Source organism: Anabas testudineus, chromosome 18, assembly GCF_900324465.2.
Source record: "Anabas testudineus chromosome 18, fAnaTes1.2, whole genome shotgun sequence".
NCBI lineage: Eukaryota > Metazoa > Chordata > Actinopteri > Anabantiformes > Anabantidae > Anabas > Anabas testudineus.
Window position 1 is genome coordinate 29,235,868 of NC_046627.1, and position 21,103 is coordinate 29,256,970.

Consider the following 21,103-nt stretch of genomic DNA (forward strand, 5'->3'; position numbering starts at 1 on the left):
GTCCCACAGTGTTTGGTGATTCTCTTCCAGTTATTATTCACAATGCAACTGTTTTTTTGCATTAAATACACAGTTATCAGACTACAAATATGATATCCTGACACAGTGCCTATGCAAAGAAGAGAGCTGAACTTGTACTACTGTAAACAATTCTATATGGAGACCTACAGTAACTGTAGTATTACCTACAATTTAGCTTAAATGTACAGTTTATGTACAGTATTTACATATCAAGTGTAGCTAATAACCAAACTGAGACTGTAGTTTATTTAAAGGCAGAACTTTCTACAAAATTAAGCTTAGCTGGTTTTTTAACAATGTAAACTATAAAACGCTTTTATGAATGAAGGTGCTAAACAATGTGTATAATTATGAATAATTATGAACCTTGAACTGTACCATGATCCATCAGCTTCTCAAGTTCAAAGTAACAATGACCTTACACTAATGACCTTTAACAGTGTCAGTGAGGTGTCGCTATTTTTCACTGGCTCCCACTGAAAGACTTTAGTTTGTAAACTACTCAGAATAGCAGTAAAGTACTTATCTCTTTCTTCTTAACATACCAGTACAACAGTTTGAGGTTGTATGACAGATATGACAGACAAATTTGTGATTTGTGATACTGAGCTATGTATTTAAATACAATCTGACTCAAGCGTTAAGCACTGCTGTTAAGCAACAGTGTAGCATGTAGTTGCATTTTGAAGAGAGACCAGCAAGAGTCACAACACTGGAAAGCTGCTCAGTAATGAGTCTGGACCGTCTCTAATTGCAGGACTTGCAATGAGCAGCATAGCTTGAGTATTCGTCTTCTATCTTTACTACTCCACCGTCCATATCATTTTCCTTTAGTGCTCCACTGTCTCCTCGGCTTTACCTTTACAATTTAAATTATCTCCAGAAGATTTTCCTTCTTTTGAATGTCAGTCATAAACCTGTAACTGATTCTAAAAATACTTGTGTATATGTATATGTAATTTCCAAACATTCCAAACAATTATGCTGTGTGTATGATCAAGAGCCAAATGTCAAATACAGTGATGGAAAATTCTGAACTTGTGTACTGAGCGTGTCTGAAGCAAAGGGTGCCTGTCAGGTGTAGGGTTTCAGGGGATGGTGTAGCCTCGCAGAGGAAAGTTTAACTGTCACAGAGCTGTAGGTCAGGGCTGGTTAGCATATCATGTGGATCCTGACCTAGTAATAAGAGGGCTGTTAAAACCAGTTTTAGGACCTAATGGCTAAGATTACATGTGATGGTGTGGACAAGAGTAGGGCTGGGTGATAAAATGACAAAGATATTTATTTCCAAATAACTTTTCCTTCACAGAACTGTAAGACACAACGTCGATATAACTTGTTCTATCATGTTTTGGCAGACAACATGAAAAGCCAGTGACACAGAGAATAATGGCACGCTGAAAAGGGTATACTACCATACCATTCTACAAACTCCAACAACCCTACCCCAAGCTAGCTGCCCAGTTCCACTAAAACACTAAGCTTACATTTTGCTCCGTCACCTGGTTTTACTTTCTGGTGGGAACAGGCTTCAGTCACATATTAGCAGAAATCATTTTGATTAATTAAAGGGATATTGCCCAATCAACACTTAGCTGTAGACTGTCAGATAAGGTTAAAAACTCACCACTCAACACTGTTATGAGTGCTCTAGAAATTACTTTGTACTGTACATATATTATTATCACTATGTTTTTCAGGCTCTACCTTTAAGGAACTACTCAATAGGAAGATGGCTTATCTTACCTTTGTAGCTGAATCCACAGCTGCACCTCTGTCCAGCAGCTCCTGGACCAGGTCCACATGGCCTTCCTTGGCTGCTAGGTGCAGTGCATTAAGACCATTCTGTAAAAAGTCAAGGGAGGAAATGTACAAAGACCCAACAACAACAAACACACAAAGAGATCTAATTGGAAACAAGGGTCTACCTCCTCTTCTAGGTCATTAACTAACGGAGCATGTCTCTCTTTCTCTTTTTCCATGTTTTGAGCATGTGAACAGCTCTTCTGTACTCTAACACGTGGAGGAACAGACTGAAATATCAAAGCTGCCTATCAAAGCTGGGTTAGATCTTGTGCCATGATTATGCTGTTGTGGAGGAGAGCCAGTCCTGGGTATGAAGTTATAAATAGCTGTGTTTGTGTGTCTCTGTACATGTGTAGGTCAAACAAATATCTTCTGTCCTGAGGTGATCTGCGATGGCTGAGTCAGTGCATAAATATGGCGAACAATTCTGAAATACCTCATTAAAAAAGCACACCGAAGATTTGGTACACTTTACTCATACATAGTGAAAACAACCAATGTTTGAAGTCTGAGGCTCTATTAATATCTGTCCTGGGCCTTTGAGTGTCATGTGCTGCTTGGTTGGGACACACACACACACACACACACACACACACACACACACACACACACACACACACACACACACACACAGAAGCACCTTCCCTTGTCGTCTTGTTTACTATGTAGCAGCCTTTTAAAAAAATTGTGCTCCAGCGTTTACAACCAGAACGCATTCAATTTCCAATAATGCTTGTTGTGCCACAGTTGTAGGCAACTTTCAAATGGCATATTTGGCACTCTCTAACTTTTGTCTCATCTAAGTGTTTTTATGTTGTCATGAACACTTTCATCCAAAGCGATTTACAAGTGAGGTACAAGTGAGTTAAGGTTTCCACCTTAACTGAGTAATCGGAATTTTAGGCTCCCAGGCTGTATTTCCACCTTATAACAACGCAATTACTGTGAAATTATTACAGACACCTGAAAATTTATTACACATTTAGTAAAAAAAAAAAAAAAAATTATGAATTAAAAACCCAATATATCTAAAGAACAGATATTCAGATATCTGAATATTTTTGATGAACAGCACTAATTCAATTTGAGCAGTCCAAGCAATAGTCTGCAGTGTAAAAAGAGCCACTGAGTTGATAACCAATTTCCTCTGTGATTGCTAAACTAATCCCAATCATACAGCCCCCTGCAGCTGATGGCCCCCTAGGCATCCCAAAAAGAATGGGTGCTTGTACTGGACATATCGTGCTTGTATCTGACTGAGCATGGGTTGGATTCACCCTGCAGGTTTTCTGCAGCTGGCAGGAGGCATCTGTTCAGCAGCAGAGCGGAATGTATTCCAGCTAAGTCATGCTGTTACTAGATCAGTTGACATGTTTGTGAACCTGCCAACGTTCAGCTGGCCTCATATTACCCCTATGCTTTACTGAGTTGGTACAACCACTGGTTCTCAAATACTAGCTCAAAGACCAGAAAGGTTTTTTTATTTGTTAAGGTGCCAATGGAAGTAAAAGTATGAAGATGAATGGGTATTTACACTATTTACAGACCTGAGCCCAAAACGTTTCTTAACAATAACCATATGACTAACCACAACTTACCACAACCAGAGTCTTTTAGATAATTCAGAGAATTTTAAAGCAGGTGCAGAATAATCTAATACCAATGTCCTTGATGGATAAAGGACTGACTTTTAAATACAGTTACTCCCTCTAAAGTAAGGCAAGACATCTATCTAACGCATTTTAAATCATTATCACCTCACATTACTGCTCTGCATTTTGCTAAATGATCCAGCATGTTCTACACTGTATGAAAATACAGTACAGTAACTTTCTACTTACATTAGCTTGTTTAAAAATGGTAACAGTGAGCTCGGAAATGTGGATGAGATTAATGTAGATAATATTCAGGTACAGTACCTACCTTAAAAAGAGTGCAGTACCTCAGCTGATTATAAACACCTCATCCCCATGAGGCTGTTCTACCATATTACATTTGCTTTTCACCACATTACATTTTCTTTGCTTTAAAATTTGTGGTGTAATTGATGTATAATAGCACAGCTATAACACATAACTGCAAAGTTATATTGTGTTTTTTTTTTGTTAAAAACAGTTTTCTTCTGTCCCACACGAGCATCAAACAGTGTGTTTGAAGTAGCACCTGTCAATGTTCTCCAATACAATACCAGCAGCAGTTTTTAGGCTGTGACTCTCAGACTGCAGAAATTAACGAGATCCTGTATCTTTTGTCCCAGAGGACAACAGACAGTACTCTTAATTTCAAATGAATGAATTCTCTAACTGAAAAAACGTATAACTTGATACATTTTCTGTTTCTCTAATATATCACTTTTAAACAAATAAGCTCCCACAACCTTCCAGGACCCTATTCATCATTGTACACTCGCCCCACCATGCCCTCAATTCACCCCCAGGACGCCATTAACCCCTTTTTCGTGCGCCATGCCCTCGTCACCCACTCCATCTATAATCTGTCTACCTCATTCTGTCAACCTACATGAACACTCACTTAGGGGATGATTCCAAATTATCTGCTACATCAATTACACCACAAATTTTAAAGCAATGAAAATGTGATGTGGTGAAAAGCAAATGTAATATGGTAGAACTGTCTCATGGGGATGAGGTGTTTATAATCAGCTGAGGTACTGCACTATAATCAGCAGTGGTGTGAAATATCGCTGCCCGCTACTTACTGTGGGAAGGTTCAAAGCCTTTTCTGGGAAGTAGTGAATTGATGAGTTATTTGACGTACTGGTGTGATCTAAATATTGACCTAAAGTAGAGTTTTTTGTAATATATATATATACATACATATATACATATACATATATATATATACATATATTAGCACCTTTTGTTTGAACCCACCCATTTTTCAGCATTTGACTAAAAGTTTTGTTGTCCAGGTATGTCCTCTTACGTTGATTATGAATATTTAATTTGGGCTAAGACTGCATTTATATTTAACAGGTGTAACCAACATGAAAACCAGAGAGCTTGGCAAAAACAAGCAACTGTGCAGCTGAGAGAAGATGGAAAGTGCTACGGCTGTATAATATAGTTGTACAATCGCTGCTCTCCATGCAGGAGACCAGGGTTCAAATCCCAGCTGTGACATACCTCCGGTAGGGGTCCTTAGACAATACCTCCTTATGCTTACCCTGCCTTTGCCTTGTAAGTCACTTTGGATAAAAGTGTCTGTCAAATAACTAAATGTAAAGGAACCACTGGTGTACCAAGTAACAGATGTCAAGTGGCTAGACTGAGGAAGACAACAGCAGTTGAAGACAGAAACATTGTGAGAGCTGTAAAGAGAGACCCTAATACAACTGCTGGTGACATCAGCAACAACCTCCAGCATGGAAGTGAAGATATCACAATCTACTGTTCACCAAGACTTCATGAACAAAAGTACAGAGGCTAGACCAGAAGATACAAACCACTTAAGAATAGGAAGGCCAGGCTGGAATTGCCAAAAAGTAAAGAAATTATTCATTAACCATTTTCATCTTATGTCAATGTCACTACTAACTAGGGGGACCAGTACTAGTACTCCATCACAGTAATTGAGTCATTAAGGTCCTATGGGTGTTGACTGAAATTTTGACTGATGTTGACCTCAACTCTGATAACTTTGTGTACAGGGGAAACATTTAAGTGTTTAACCTACATTTTCTAAAAAACGTTGCTCGTAAGTATCATTGATCACCTATGTCTACTCTGAAATCTTGCAGGATTTTGAAGCATGTCATTTTTTACACACATCCATCCACAGCAATGGCTTTCAGTAATATTACCAGATGTACTAGAGAGGGCCTGGCTTCTTCTGACTACTCCCTTGATGATTCTGTCACCTTGCATCTTAGATCTGACATTTCATCTACAGTTTATTAGGGAATGTATTATTTAGACGAGACCTATCACTATTTATCTGAAACTAAATTGACATTTCATTGGGAGGAAAATGGATACCTTTTTTCACATATAAAATTCAAGACGGAACTGTCAAACTCAAGTATAATGAAGTACACATTTGCTTGAAGGTCTAGAACTCAGATGACATTGTCTGCATCAGAGAGATAAGAGTAAGACAAGCTCTCCATCTATGACTATGTCTGCTGCTAAACATTGATTTAGAGCAGTTACCATTTTTCATTGATTTGTACAGTAAACCCTGCTTTTTTACTTCTATCCAGGTGAGGCACATCTCATTTAACTCTAACAGTTACTTATCAGTGGGAATGCAGTATGGCTTGAGAGAAACACGAAACACTGGAGCTTTATGGGGAACAGAGAAACCAGCAAATGGAAGATTTCCACTCCATGTGAATTTTGTTTACTGAGCTGGTCATTATGACTGTTGCTAGGACAGGACTGTTTACAACACACTATCTTCCCCTCGCCCCCTTGTCAATGGCTGGAATGCTAATGGCCTTAGAGGAGACTAGATAATGACTAGACCTGAATAAAGAAACTCACTCTGATCAAAAGCATCCTCCTCTACAGGAAAGCAGTGCAGAAATTGTGCGTATGCAGAGAGTGGTGGACAGCACAAGCACATTAGCACGTAATATGTTCTGTGCAGCAATGCAAAAAAGAAAAACGAAACACTTGAGAATGTAAATGCTCTATTTAAGATATGCTTTCTAAAAGAAACATTCATGTCTGCCTGTTATCTTATCAGCTAGCTGCACTTATCAATATTACTCAGAAACTGATCAGGTGACATGAGATGTACACTACTCAAAAAATAAAGGAACACTTTTTAATCAGAGTGCAGCATCAAGTCAGTTGAACCTCTGGGCAGTGATTGAACAGGCTCCAGGATGTGCCAATATGTGCCACTGCCAGAAGGTTTGCTGTGTCTCCCAACACATTATCAAGAGCATGGACGAGATTCCAGGAAACAGGTGCTTAAGGAGAGATGCACAGGGCCAAAAGAAGGTCCAGGTATATGCTCCTTTGTCCACAGAGGAACAGGTTCAGCACTGCCAGAGCCCTACAAAATGAACTAAACACCAGAATTTGCAAGTCCGCCACTGGCCCCCTGTTCTTTTCACAGAGGAGAGCAGATTTAACCTGAGCACAGATGACAACTGTAAAATGGTCTGGAGAAGCCATGGAGAACATTATGCTGCCTGTAACATCATTGAGCATGACTTGTTTTGTAGTGACTCTGTGTTATTTGTGCAGTCAGGTTTACTGTTGAGGTGAACATCCAGATATTTAAAGGTGTCCACAATCTCAGTGGCAGAGCTCTGAATGCAGACCACCACATTTGACACACAGTCGCACTGTGGTTTGTCTGTGAGGTAGTTGATTGTTCATGCAGCCAGATGTTGGTCCATGCAGGCCTCCTTCAGCTTCCCACTCAGTAGTGATGGCTGGATGGTGTTGAAAGCACTGGAGAAGTTAAAGAACATGACTCTCACATGACTCCACGTGAGACAGGGTTCAATGCATCAGTGCAGATGATAGCATCATCCACCTCGATACCAGATCGATATGTCAACTGCAGTGGGTCCAGTGCTGAGCTCACCATGGTCTTCATCAGGTGAGAGGGTAAGGCAACGGGCCTGTCATGGTTCAGGTTTCTGGGATGTGTTAGTTTGGAAACTGGGCAGAATCAAATCTACTGTATTAAAAGAAAGATTTAGTTCATTTGCCCAGGCCTGGTCTCCCGTGACCTGGTGACCATACCATCCCATTTTCACCTTTTCCATGGCCTGAGATGCATTTTTAGTCCTCTCCATACAGCTTCTTCCTGTAGCTGACCTTGCATCTCCTGATCCTGTACTTCAATTTCTGACTGATTCTGCGTACTGTAATCATGCCTACTTCCCCCTCCCTCCCCTCCCTATCTATGGAGGGACACACAGGCTAGACAACAGCACCACGAGTGCCTTTAGGTATCTGCATCCTTGGACCCAATGTCAGACCCTACGCTGCTGCAGTGGGTCCTGCGTTCCTCCTGGTATGTTTCCTCCTCACCTGACCTAAATCCATTAGAACACCTGTGGACATTATGTTTCAGTCCATCTGACGCTGCCAGGTTGTCTGTCAGACAGTCTGGGAGCTCAGTAATGTCCTAGTCCAGATCTGGGAGGAGATACCCCAGAACATAATTTGTCGTCTCATTAGAAACAAGTCCCGTCATTGTCAGGTATGCATACAAGCACATGGGGGTCATACAAACTACTAAGTACCATTTTGAGTTTAAGCATAGTGGACTGATCCACCACACCACATTTCCCATTAGATTTTCAGAATATCTTCAAGTTCAGCCCTCTGTAGGATGATAATTTTCATTTCCATCAAACAATGTGGCATCCTTTCGTTCCTCACGCCATCCATCACCCCTACTCCATATCAGTATAGATAGCCAGCGTGATTTTTTACTCTTTGAGATCTGATGTGTTTTCAAAGCGTATCTTTAATTTTTGTATAATGTTACTAATGTTAATGTTAAATTTTGTGAATGACTTTATGCTATCTCTCTCCTACCTGATTGCAGGTACTGATGTCCACTCCTCCTTTCAGATATTCCAAAACCTTGTCAATGTTCCCCGCCCTTGCTGCTCGCAGGAAACTGGTGTTACTGTCCGACTGGAAGACACAAATGAGAAAAGGTTTTTCAAAAATAATATACATTACATTCAACTCACAATGTATTTTATCAGTGGCTGTCAAATAAGTTTTGGGGTGAAAGCTACAAGAGCCTTGAGACATGCTCCATGGTGTCCACAAGGATCCATTCTTGGATAACTTCAATTTAATTTTGACATGCTTGCTGCTATCGTTGTCATTTCTGTCAGTGTTGAAGTTGATCACCAATATTAAGCAAAATATAAGCCATGTCATAACATACGATTCCATTTCCACTCTGTCTGCACTGGCTACCAGAATTATCTTCAAGTCTTTGTTCTGTCTAAAGGATTTTCTACTGTCTAACCCTTGATTATTATGTCATGTTAATGTAGTGTTGGTAATGATTGTTGTAGTCTATGTAACCATGCCTGCTCCAAGCAATCGTGGAGAAGCTCTGTATTTTTTGAAGTTTTATAGATACATAATTTAATTTATTAAATTAATTGAGAAGTATGTCACAATAAACCATAACCTATAATAATTGTGCATCTATAGCACATGCTGCAGCTTTTGCTAAATGTTAAATAATGTGACTGTCCCTGGTTGGGAAGGACATGTCCCCTGTCTGTTTTTGGATGCTGAGTGAGCTGCAGTTGGAAACAGACCAGGACTGTAAGGAGGCAGAATGATTCAGCATTTTCCTCTTATGTGCCTTCACTAGCCACCTAAATCCTCCTGGCTCACATACAGCTTGTTCAAAGCTCCCAGTTCTTTGCTCCTCCTGTGAAAAAACGCTGTATGATGCTTATATTCCTGCACAGAAACAGCTCTCCTTCTTTCTCCTTCCATAGGGAGGTTAGAGGGCAGATACAGAAATACTGTATATGCTGGAGTTGAGGACTCGTTGTTTTTCTCACAGACACATCAACATATGCTCAGTTTGTTTTCAAGGTCATGGTTTGCCTATATCTCCATTAGGAAGTTTTTCAGTATTGACAGAAAAACAATTTCAAGTTTGTCCAAGTCTTTTACTTCACCACAACACGCAGCATCATCCTGCTCTAATTTTCTCTGGGATCAGAGAAAAGGATGCAGTACTGATGATATATTTAACCAGCACTGACACTGCAGCACTGAAGTCAACATTCACATACAAATAGCTCTGGTCTTATTCGTGGCTGACCTGCAGTCAGCTGCTGACTGGCTGCTGCAGAGAACTGCACTGCATCACTCTCAGCTGGAGTATTCTGCAACACTGACACAATCACCTCAAAGGACCAGACTTGTTTGTATTGTTTTACATCATTCATACATTATATGCAACATATGCATTCATACAACATACGCTGATACACCATCAAGTCAACATACAGACACCATTCAAAGCAGGAAGTCTAGCTGTATACAGTACAGTACGTGAACATTTACTATTGGATGTAAAAACACCCTGTCATGTCAAGTGAATTGCATTCAAAAGCTCTCAGAAAAACAGGATCTCATTAGCAGGGCTGGAGTCATGTTGTATGAGGGACAATCATTAGTTTAGGGCATCTGCTGTACTAACCACAATGTATAAACCATGTACATTTGCTATGTTGCAGCATAGTTGGATAAGTCTTAACGTTTCAAAATAGCTTCTTAAACAGCTTCAGCATCATACACAGCAGTAAGTTTCTTTCAGTTTTGACACAGCCAGGATATCACTTTCTTCCTGCTTCTAGTCATCTTATGTATAATTCTTTTCTTTGCCTTTGTAAAGCCTTTGATTGCTTTCACAAATATTTGCACAATTGACTTATACAGTCTAAAATATATTATTATAATTATATATGTTTTTCTGTCATCTTACTACTTCTTCTTTTATTTCTTACTATTTTTTATTAATTTCAACAATAATAATAATAATAATAATCATCATAATCGTCATAATTGATACTTTATTAGTCCCCTCTGACAAATTCTTTGTTTGGGGAATTTTGTTTGAATACTTACCATGTTCCTATATCTGAAATATGTACATTTCCCTTCAGTTTATTTCATTAAGACTTAAATCATAGAAAATCATTTTAATTCACAATAGAAGAGAAAATATTGCTATAATATTGCCCTTGACTGATGTTCATGCAGTACATGGTCTCAGAGTCAGCATTGCTTTCTGCACAAAGCTTCTATTACCATAATCACGCCTGTCTGATAATATCCTCACATTCCCCTCAGAGCTGCCGAGTCACATTATGCAAGAGCTTGCCCTAATCATCTTTCTGCAACTGACAGGTTGCTATAGTGACACTCAGACCAACAGGACTCTCTTACAAATGAAGCTTTTCCAAGAAAAGGAGAATTGTGGCAACCAACATCCTGCAGAAACTGCCTCATAACTCACGGTTATAAGGGGCTTAAAATGTTAAAGTTAAGAATGAACCAATCGTCAAGCATCAAGCTCATTGCTTTGGCTTCTTTCGCCACTGTGAAAAAAGAACACTTTAGAAAATTAGGAATTAGGTTCAATTAAAAAAACTAACAAAAAACCAACCAGTAACACTGACTGCATATGGTATACTGTTCTATAAGCTTTGTCCTTTTATCTGTTCCAGCTTGTGTCTCAATGGAAACTTCCACACTTAATTGAACCTGCCAAGCGTGAAGAAGCACAGTCCTAAAACACCTCCACCAACACATTACATCAAACATTGATTTACAGAGTCACTGTCTTCATCTGTGGAGTGCCAGAAGCTGTATCAATAATGCAAAAGCATCCCCAACCAAGCACTGCCCTCTCTGGAGGTTACCATGACAACGGGGCTCTCTGTCTGGCAGTAGGTAGCGAAGTGAGGACAGGAAAGATAAAGGGCATTGCTTATTTTAGAGTTGTCCATCAAGACACCCCTGTTTACCCTGTGAATTAGTGGCTAACGGCTAATGTATGTGAAATATGTGCAAAACTATTAAAAAGCACTGTTGTACTGATTAGCTGATTAGCTATTCTACAAGCAAGTATTTAGCAACAATAAAATCATTTGTTTGTATACAGGTAATTAGCTGATAGTGGCTTCAATGCTAACACTTAATGTGTCTCACAGCCTGTGAGTTAACGATGTACGCTAAAGTGTTAGCATGAATACAACAAGACAATAGTTTCGACTGTAAGATTGGAACAAGACCCATGTGCAACCACATGTATGACAAGACGAAAGACTTAACTCAAGGCAGTAGCAGAACTGGAAGCACTAAAAAGGGAAATAGCCTCATTAATGTTATTAATTACACAAAATGTCTGCTATAAAAAGCTCTATGAATGTTAAGGTGTTAGCTTCCATAGCAGAGTTTCTACAGCAAATTCTAACTGTGCAACAAAATATAGAAACATCTAATAGAAATATACTGACAAGTCAACAAACTTTCACTATATCTGAAGTACATCGGGCAAATTGTACAAACAGAAAGCTAACATAAAATAAAAAATTTAGGGTTGAAATATATTGTTACAATTATACTACTAAAAGTAAAACAAATTAAGGCAATATAAGGTAGTAAACAATTATTAGCTTTTATAGCTAATATTAGAATATAATATTGATGCTAAATAAATATAAACTTGATGTTTATTGTATTTTACATAAGTTTGTTAGCTTATCAACAAAATAACACATTTAACGTTAATGATGTTGTTCTAAAATGAAGCACTGAAGCCATTGCTAATACTTGCTAAAGCTAACTACTCTTACCTCATTAGGTTGACAGGCTTACATTAAATTAGTAAATGAATGGTCCTACTGCTCAATGTTTAAATGTTTACCAAAAGCAAGCACCGGTTTTCAAACGAAGTCAAACCTTCTGACCCCTGACCCTGGTTCTGCTGAAGGTTTCTTCCGTTAGAGGTCGTTTTTTCCTCTCCACCTTCGCTTAGTGCTGCTCAAGTGGAGTTGTTGGGTTTCCGATCTGGATACTGTTATATTCTGTACGGTCTTACATCGTGGAGGGTAGTGCCTTAAAATTACTTTATTTGTGATGTGGTTCTATATAAATAAACTGAATTGAATTTAAAGTTATATGTGATGCTATGAGCATAATGTTAATTAATGTCAGTGCTAAATTGAAATTGAAATTGAATGTGTCTGACAGCTTTCCTGTCCTCTACTGGTCAAACTGATTCACTTCAAGTCATCCCCCTAAACCCCAAGCTACCACCTATTAACTTTTCATTTGAGCAGAGGCCATTAATTCAAACTTAACCTCATTCTAATTATAGTAAGAGCATACACACTTGCATACACAAACACACAGTGCAAATGTGTTCTTGTTGATGTGATTGAAGGAGTACATGTGCACATCTATTCCTGTCAGGACAGGATAACAGTATCTCTGTTTACTAGCAACTGCACTTCTCCTATTGGTGCTGGCTCTGTGTGTGTGTGTGTGTGTGTGTGTGTGTGTGTGTGTGTGTGGCGTATGCATGATATGAAAAGCTCCTTTGCATAGTGTTGCACACATTAGTCCATGAACACACCCACTTTGTTAGAAAAGCACTTCATTGAACACATTCTTTAAACATTACAACCAAAACACAGAGTCAGTCATAAAAATGCTTTCTCTATGAAGGTGTGAGTTTTCATTCCACAATGAGATCTCTGATAAAATAACATGTTAACAAGCATTCATATACACACAGCTTATAAAGTGAATAGCCTGCACCTACCCTAGCTACCGCTGATACCTGAATCAGATGTGTTTAGACAATCAGAACCTAAGTGCAAGGAAAACAAGCAGAATAGTGGCCCTCATGGACCAGGATTGGCCACCACTGCAGTAACAGATTCTCATATGTTCACCACAGTCACTTTTCCTGTGTATTTATCTGTGACATTACAACTACAATCAGCTAGATAGTAGATTTTTTTGAGTAACAACTGCAATAATAATGTAATTTGTAGAAATTGTACCGTATTTACCACCGATAACCCATGTGCAGGAGGATGTGGAGCTGCACAGAACTACATCAGTGTGGCAAAGAGTGCTCACAGCTCAGGACAGAGCTCTTCAGAATAGTCGGTTTCTAAAAACAGAGGGTGGGTGTAACATGCCACAGAAGAGATACAAGGCATAGACCATACAGGGATACAGTTCCCATATATTTCCAATGCTTTCTGTAAATGTGTGCAAGTTGTTACATCTAAGCAACCACCAAAAACATACTTACAAACTGATTTTAAGTATCTGCTACCAGTAGCATGAATAGCATATTGTAGTTTTAACTTTAAAGGACCAAACAAAGATGTTGGCTATAAGTCATGTACATTTTCTGTGACTGCAAATTTCCAGTTTTTCAGGCTGAATGTCTATAATAACTTTTCATATTAAGGGCACCATTGCAAACGTTGAGTCGGTTAGAAATCAGCTGATTTGAGATAAACCCATTGGCTACTCATGAATACACACAAGCACCTTAAGGCAGGTCAACAAGTGTCACCTAATTCACAAAATAATCAAGTAGACACAGACGAAATAATGTCGCTCCACTGACATATTTTTATACTTTGCTCTAGGAACAAAAAGGCTTGCAGCCTGAGCACCACACTAAATGACTTGCCTTGTATTCCCAGTGGCAGCGCAGCAGCAGCGTGCTGCTAAAGTCATTATGTTGCTTTTCAAATTAGCCACCAGAGTCCACACGCTGCTGTGCAGGGATACTTTAAGAACAAAAATGTCACACTGGCCTATAAATGGAGAGGAGAGAGCAACAACCTGACCCATCACACACATTTAAACACTTAACACCTGGGTTATTTGTCTGTACCTCCTAACCATTGCAAGGCGCAAATTAGTACTGACACTGAAATTACAACAGTGAGTGCACACGTTTTCACTGTAAACACAAACCATACAGAATCTTGTCTTCAAGACTGAAACCAAGATAAAAATAACTCAACGTTTAAAAGTTAGAGCTAGCACCAACTTCCAAGTGCTCCGAAAGGTTTTATTAAAAATCACCCTGCGTGTACACATCTAAAATCTCAAATCCTCCAATATAACACCTCAGGAGTAAAATTGGACTGTTTGGATTGTACCTGACACTGTAAGTTCTTACCAGCATCAGTTGAGGCTGCACAGGAAAATGATCCACGCAGTAGTAGTCAGGCCAAGCATTCTCGTCTAGGTTAGAAAGGCTCCCGACTGTCCTCAGGCCCTTGTCCGAGCCACACACCTTACACATAGCTGTGTTGCCCATAGTGCAAGGTGCAAGTCTATGCAATCCAGAATTAAAGAGTGCATTTAATCACTGATAATCCACTTGTTGTCCTTGTTTCCTCTACCCTCCCCCTAAAAACCTTTCTGGCTACTATACAGAAGGGGGAGCAACTTAGCCCAACCTCACTTCCCTTTGGCCTCAGCAGAGCTCCTGGCTATGATGCACCACTTGACTGGAGTTGTCCTCTTACTAGTGCCAGCACAGTGCTCGCTCTTCCTCATTGCTAATTTCAACTGTCTACCCATTGACTAACACCCTACCACCACCAGCAGCAGCTTCTAACCCAGCTATTTTTACACCCACCAGTCTAGCTATGCATGTAAAGAGTGAGGAGAGAGAGAGTGGTCGACACAGGGCAGCATGCCAAAACAGGAAGGGGGAGAGCAGCACAAACACTTAGCATGGACTATATGAAGCACATAGGGTTAGGGGCCTGGGGTCTGTTTCATCAGCATGGATGTCTATTGGTAACAGGCTGTCAAACTCTGCAATTAAAGACAGAAAGAAAAATAGTTGTTTGGGTCCTATGTCTTATTTAACTGCTAACATTGAAAGACTTGAGTTCCAAAATATATAAAGATTAGAGTCATTACTTTTTCACATGCAACCATGATGTGTCGTCTAGTCTTTGCAGCATTCAGTTATTTGTGCAGGTGTGTTCCTCCTTGTTGTTGTGGTGTCATAATATGTGTGTATCACCGCCTGAACCTGTGGTGGGAACATACTGTATATTTTATTTACTAGTGATGACAAGAGGAAGCATTAGCGCTGCCAAAAAGACAAACCTGGTCACACACAGGAAAATGTCCATTACTACAGTGAAATCCTAGTATCTGCTGGTCATCATATGATTTGACCCCTACTGGTTCCTGGGATACAATACTAGCAGCATTCCAAGCTTTTTGCACCTGATCGTTCAACACAGTCACCAGACCTCATGTCATGAACTGTTTAATGGAAGCAGGCACCATATTTTGCTAGTGCAGATCTGTGTCAGCCTGTAGCCCAGAGCAGAACTGTATTGATTGTACTGACTGAATGCAAATTAAAGTCACACAGACCTTTTTCTGGCAGAATGGCACACAGAATTAATGGTCTGATGCTTAACAGAAGCTCCAGACATCTACTCCCATAAAAGTCAGTGTCCATCTCAACCAAGGTCAGATGTACGTTTGGTTACTGTGCATGTGTGTGTCTTTGTTTGTGAACATAAGGGAGGTAAATGGCTCCATTCTCTCTGCAGTCTTCTAAGTCATGACTCACACAATACTGTCACTGTTGAAAATATCATGCAAACAATGTCGACTGAATATGTTAGCGTAGGGTGAAAGATGTCTCATTGTTGAGAGCGTCACAGAAACCACATGAGAAAGCTTTCTATGAATGAATGAATATAAACTGAGTAAGCAAGCACATGATCGTCCGGTTCATGTTAAGAAATCTCACAAGTGCACATTAAGCTGTTTTCTGAACATCAAACATCACACCTAACAGCTCTGAAACTGACTAACAACTACCAAACTAACAACTGTGTCTCTTCAACATTGTATTTCTATACAACTAAACTGTAAACAGTTTACAATACATAATTGCAACCACATTACTTTTTTTAATAAGCAGCAAATACATTGATACAGAACATAAATACAACATAACCACACAACTGATTATTTTAGCAAAATGTCCTATCCTAGGGTCCTATCCTTGAGTTCATTATCCAATTTGATTTAGCTACAGTACAGTTCATTTAGAATTTGGGTTTACAGCACAAGGTTAAGGTTAGAGGAATTGTAGTCTGGCTTAATTGAGAAAAAGTTCTCACATTTCAGACTTAGCAAATTAACTGTATCTGAACATAATCAGAATGTGATTTATTTGCTGAAAAATACATTTGTAAACATGTAATCGAGTTTATAGTTAAATTGAATACATTATTTTCAGGGCACAAGATTTGTCTGATTGAAGATTTACTGGTGTGGGAATTTTATATTATATTTTGTTTAAAGTTAAAACACCACATATGGTACCAATGATATGGTAATAGAATAAAAAGGATTCAGATAAGTTCACTATACTATACTCTCTGTTTGATTAATGGTCCAGGTATGGAGCCCTGTGGAGCACCAGAGAAAGTTATGGGTTTTTAAAATATGCTGACAAATAGTATAACTTAAAACAGCCTCCCTGTTTGTTTGAGTTTACAGGCTGACACCTCAGTGCTGGATAATTTCTGATCTAATTCCCATCAAATCTTTAACAAACAACATTGTATTGACAATGATACCGGTAGAATTAAATAAACTGTATTTTCAGGCAGTTATATCAGAGTTTGCTAAAAGTTCAAAGGCACTACAACATAATACCAAATATCTCCCATCATGATGCTAAATGAAGAAATGGCTGGTGAGATAACATGATTAGCAATTTTGTACAAGTTATGTAATATTTACTTAAATGGGACAGTTAGCCCCCAAAAAGTCCTAATTTGTCAAATTGATTGTAAGTGTGAGACAAACACATGACCATCTGACAAACCTGTCGAATGAGGTTATACTGTATATGACCTTGAGCAGCAAATGGGTGTAAGATTAGGTTTTGTTGCTGCAGATGTAAGTTGAGAAACATGACCTGGTCCCCTTCTGAAAATACCAGGTCATCTGAACTGTGGTGTGGTCATGTTTCATGGCAGCATCACAATCACATATGTACACACACGCTTTAGCCGAGCTTATGTATGCAAGAAAATGAGGAAACAAAAGTGTGTTGTATCACAAAGTCGGAAGACGCCCATACTAAACAGCGCTCAGTGACAGTTAGGGCACACTGAATTAGACTTCCCAAGATCCCCTTACTGAGAGAAATAGAATGGGAACACTTTTGAGCTACAGTCACAGCTATTAAGGTACATTTCAAAGAAGTAATTTACCACAACAAAATAATTTATCACAGATTTTATCACACCATCTCAAAAAACACAACCGGGCATGGTCTTCCTTACCTCTATCACCTTACAGGCTTTTTTAGTTTTATTAACCTTCCCCTGGATGTAATTTGTTTAACGTCTCCTCTGATTTCCTGTCTGAAGAGCAGCAATCTGTTAAACACTCATCCAATTAGGGCAGCCAATAGATGAGGAAGCACTTGTGTTTGTGTGTGTGAGTTACAAAGACAAAGGGCAAACATGGCTTTGTACAGGTGGCCGCACAATTCTTTCAGCTGATCATGTTTAACCACAAAGCATTTGTGTGTATCCACAATGCACAAAAAAAAAAAATCCCCCCCTATCCCTCCCTATCCCACACAAATGCCCCGCCTCCTTGCGCTCCCTTCTGTGAGCTGGTAATCCATTGGGTGGGGCAAGCGCATACAAGAAAGGCTGTTAATCTGTGATTGACCATATGGCTCGCTGGTTGCGGGGGTTGTTGGGTACTTGTACTGCTTTGTGTTCCCACAGTGGGGGGACGTGATGATGATGTGTGTGTGAACAGAGGGTGTATGAAAGGTGTCTTGATGTGAAAGTTAAGGGAGTAGAATCTACAAATCTGGAATGAGCCAAGCACATTAGTGTTACATGTAAGTATGTGTTTTAATCAGTACTAAACATATAATGATAGGAAGTAACAATTAGAGGTCTGTTCAGCAGGGTTTATCCACAAGAAATAGGCAACACTATAACACAACTGCTATGAAGAAAAGAAAACATGAATTATACAAGTTGGAGGCCAGGTTACTATGGAAACACTGATTTGGAAAAGGTTTAAGCAAGGATTTTTCTTTTTGCTATGAACTAAGAGACCTGCAGAAAATGGATTCTTCTGTGTGAGAGCTTAGTGACACAGAGATCTGTCTATTCTGAAGTGGGGAGTGATGGATGGATGTCTAATTTGACTTATTTAATATTAAACAGGGAGTATTCCACCAATAAAATATCCCCCAATCCTGATTCTGTCCATGTTTTGATCAGATCTGAGTACTGTGTGGAAATGAGATAACTGATGAACTGATGAACACACATGTGGCACATTAAAGCGACATTTAATTCACAGTTTACGAGTTTATCTGAGTAACATGTATAATTAATAAAAGCTTGCTCCATTGATTACTACTGTAGAGTTTCTGCTGAAAACATACATTCAAAATACAACATTGTATGTTGAAGTTGTACCAAGTAACTTGACATGCTGGATAATCCAAACATTTGAGCAGTGACACAATTGTCACAAATTATTTCACTATACAAACATTTGTGGATATAACAAGCATAAAAAACTTTGAAGTCATGTATGAGTTGTCTTTTTTAATTGCACAAGTTTACTGCTGTCACTTGTCTTTCCAGTCTATCTTTAATAAGCTCTATGTTACGCTGAAGGACAAACAGTGAGTAATCAGAACACACACACACACACACACACACACACACACACACACACACACACACACATCCAATGTGCAAATTAATCTCAGTGAGCCTCTTCTCCAGCTCTGTTTAATTGCATTGGTGTGAGTACAACAATGTTTTAAGCCCTTGCAACTTTAGCATGGCATCTCAAAAACACACCCAAAGAAGGAAAGTGTGTTGAGGGATGATCAACCTGCCTAAAATAGCAGGCCAAACACCCACGGAGCTGTATGAGATGAGATGAGAAGAACGTCTTGGTGAAGGAGAAGAAAAAAACAAACGATGCGTGGTGGAAGAAAAACGAGATGAAAGATGAAGACAGAAACGTGTAAGCTAAGACACACACGTCTCCAGGTAGTAACACTAATATCACAGCGTTTGGCAATGCCACACTCTGCCTGGAGTTTATACTCTGTGCTTTTCAGTCTGGACAGAGCATTCAAATGATCACTCCACCACTTTGTAGCCTGTTCTTTCTGTTGGTTACTAAACTTTCTCACTCTGCCCTTGCTGTCTTTCATTGACCCTCTCAGTATGTACTGTACTGTACATGCTCCATTACTGACATCAGGATCCATGCTGCTCCTTCTTCACTCCTGTGTTGTTATTTGATGTAATTTAATCTGCTATATTGTAAATTACGCTATAACCAAACTGCACTAATCGATGTTTTACTATTGGTCAAATCAACATGTGCAGGATGTGTTAAAGAAATTGGCAAAACTCTATGAAGCTTTTCTAATTTAAATGAAATGTTAAAAGATGTAAATATACTTGCCGTACAGTGAATCTACCAATTAAAAGATGATAAGCTAAACTAGGCTGTTATTTATACTGTCATCCTCACTTTTCTTTCTTAGTAGACAGCCAGCAGTTTGGTTAATTGACATTTTGGATTACAGTTCAATGTCATGAATGCCTTGACCCAGTCAGGCTCAAGAGTTATGATAGCTGGGACTCCCTATGTTGCCGTGTGATAGAACGACAACCTGTCCAGTGTGTCCCTGCCTCTCATCCAAAGACATCTGGTACTCCAGCATCCGAGTTGCCCTAAACAGGGCAAAGCAGTTAAGATGTACAGGCTGTCTATTTACTCACTGAATCAGGGTATACAGAACATATACAGCTCAAAAACCTCACTCATGGGCCAAATTCCCAGAAACGAGCGTTTAGGGTCTAAAGTAGCTAAATCTTGACTCTGAAAAGATCTTGAGGCAGACAGACTTATTCCATGAGGAGTCCCCTCTCAGATTAAGCTTCTTTGGACGATCTTTCCACTGCATAACTAAGCCACATAACGACTTTGGACCATATTGGTGTGATGATGTCTCACACCCCACTGGTGTAAAATGTTTCTATTTGATAAGGTTTCACAGTCTTCTTGTCAAAAACTCATGGATATTTAGAAAGCTTACAAATATGAATAAACTGAAATGCATTCTATAGCGACGTTTAATTTAGATGATAGATTAGACATTTCTACTTCTATTATTAACGCTGTTGTAACAAAGAGCCCTTTTCCACAGCTCTGCACTAACAGGGTAGACCCTGCTATGCTCTCCATAGTGGATTCTCCCTCTGCTGGTTGCCATGGCAATATGATGGGTATGCTCCTGATTTACAGTATCCCATAGTGCCACAGCAACCAGATTAGAAATGCTCTAATCCAGGATTTTGCCAATCCCAATTCAGCATCAAACAGTGGGGCGTGCTCAGTGTCCATGTACCTTCAGTGGGATGTGTGTGGGTGGCTTTAGTGAAGAATTTGTGGTGGAGGCAATGAGCCTTGATGAAAAAGTCATTTTTTATCTAAACAATCTACAGTGACTTATCGTTTTCCTCACTAAAATACAGTAACACACTGCAAATGTTGAATGTACCAAAATCCTGTCTAATAATCCAGCAGATCAGGAGATGGATCCATAGATGGATGGAGAAGAGGTGAGAGCGAGTGGTAAAGGGAGAGATTAACATCTCTGCCACAAACATTTCCCCCTAAATTGCATCAGATGAGCA

The 21,103-nt window shown here is 39.3% G+C and overlaps 1 protein-coding gene across 15 annotated transcripts in view; it reads right to left on the bottom strand.

The window, feature by feature from the left end:
- ank2b (ankyrin 2b, neuronal) overlaps nt 1–21,103 on the bottom strand; it is a 107,755-nt gene that overhangs the window by 55,920 nt on the left and 30,732 nt on the right. For 14 of the 15 annotated variants that reach the window (XM_026352680.1, XM_026352694.1, XM_026352689.1 and 11 more), the window contains exons 2-3: nt 8,358–8,459; nt 1,768–1,866 (exon numbers count right to left, since the gene is read on the bottom strand). In XM_026352680.1, coding sequence (XP_026208465.1) covers nt 1,768–1,866; nt 8,358–8,459 — 201 coding nt within the window. Of the gene's footprint in view, nt 1–1,767; nt 1,867–1,949; nt 2,050–8,357; nt 8,460–21,103 lie in introns of those variants that run through there. The other variant, XM_026352681.1, reaches the window with a different exon arrangement.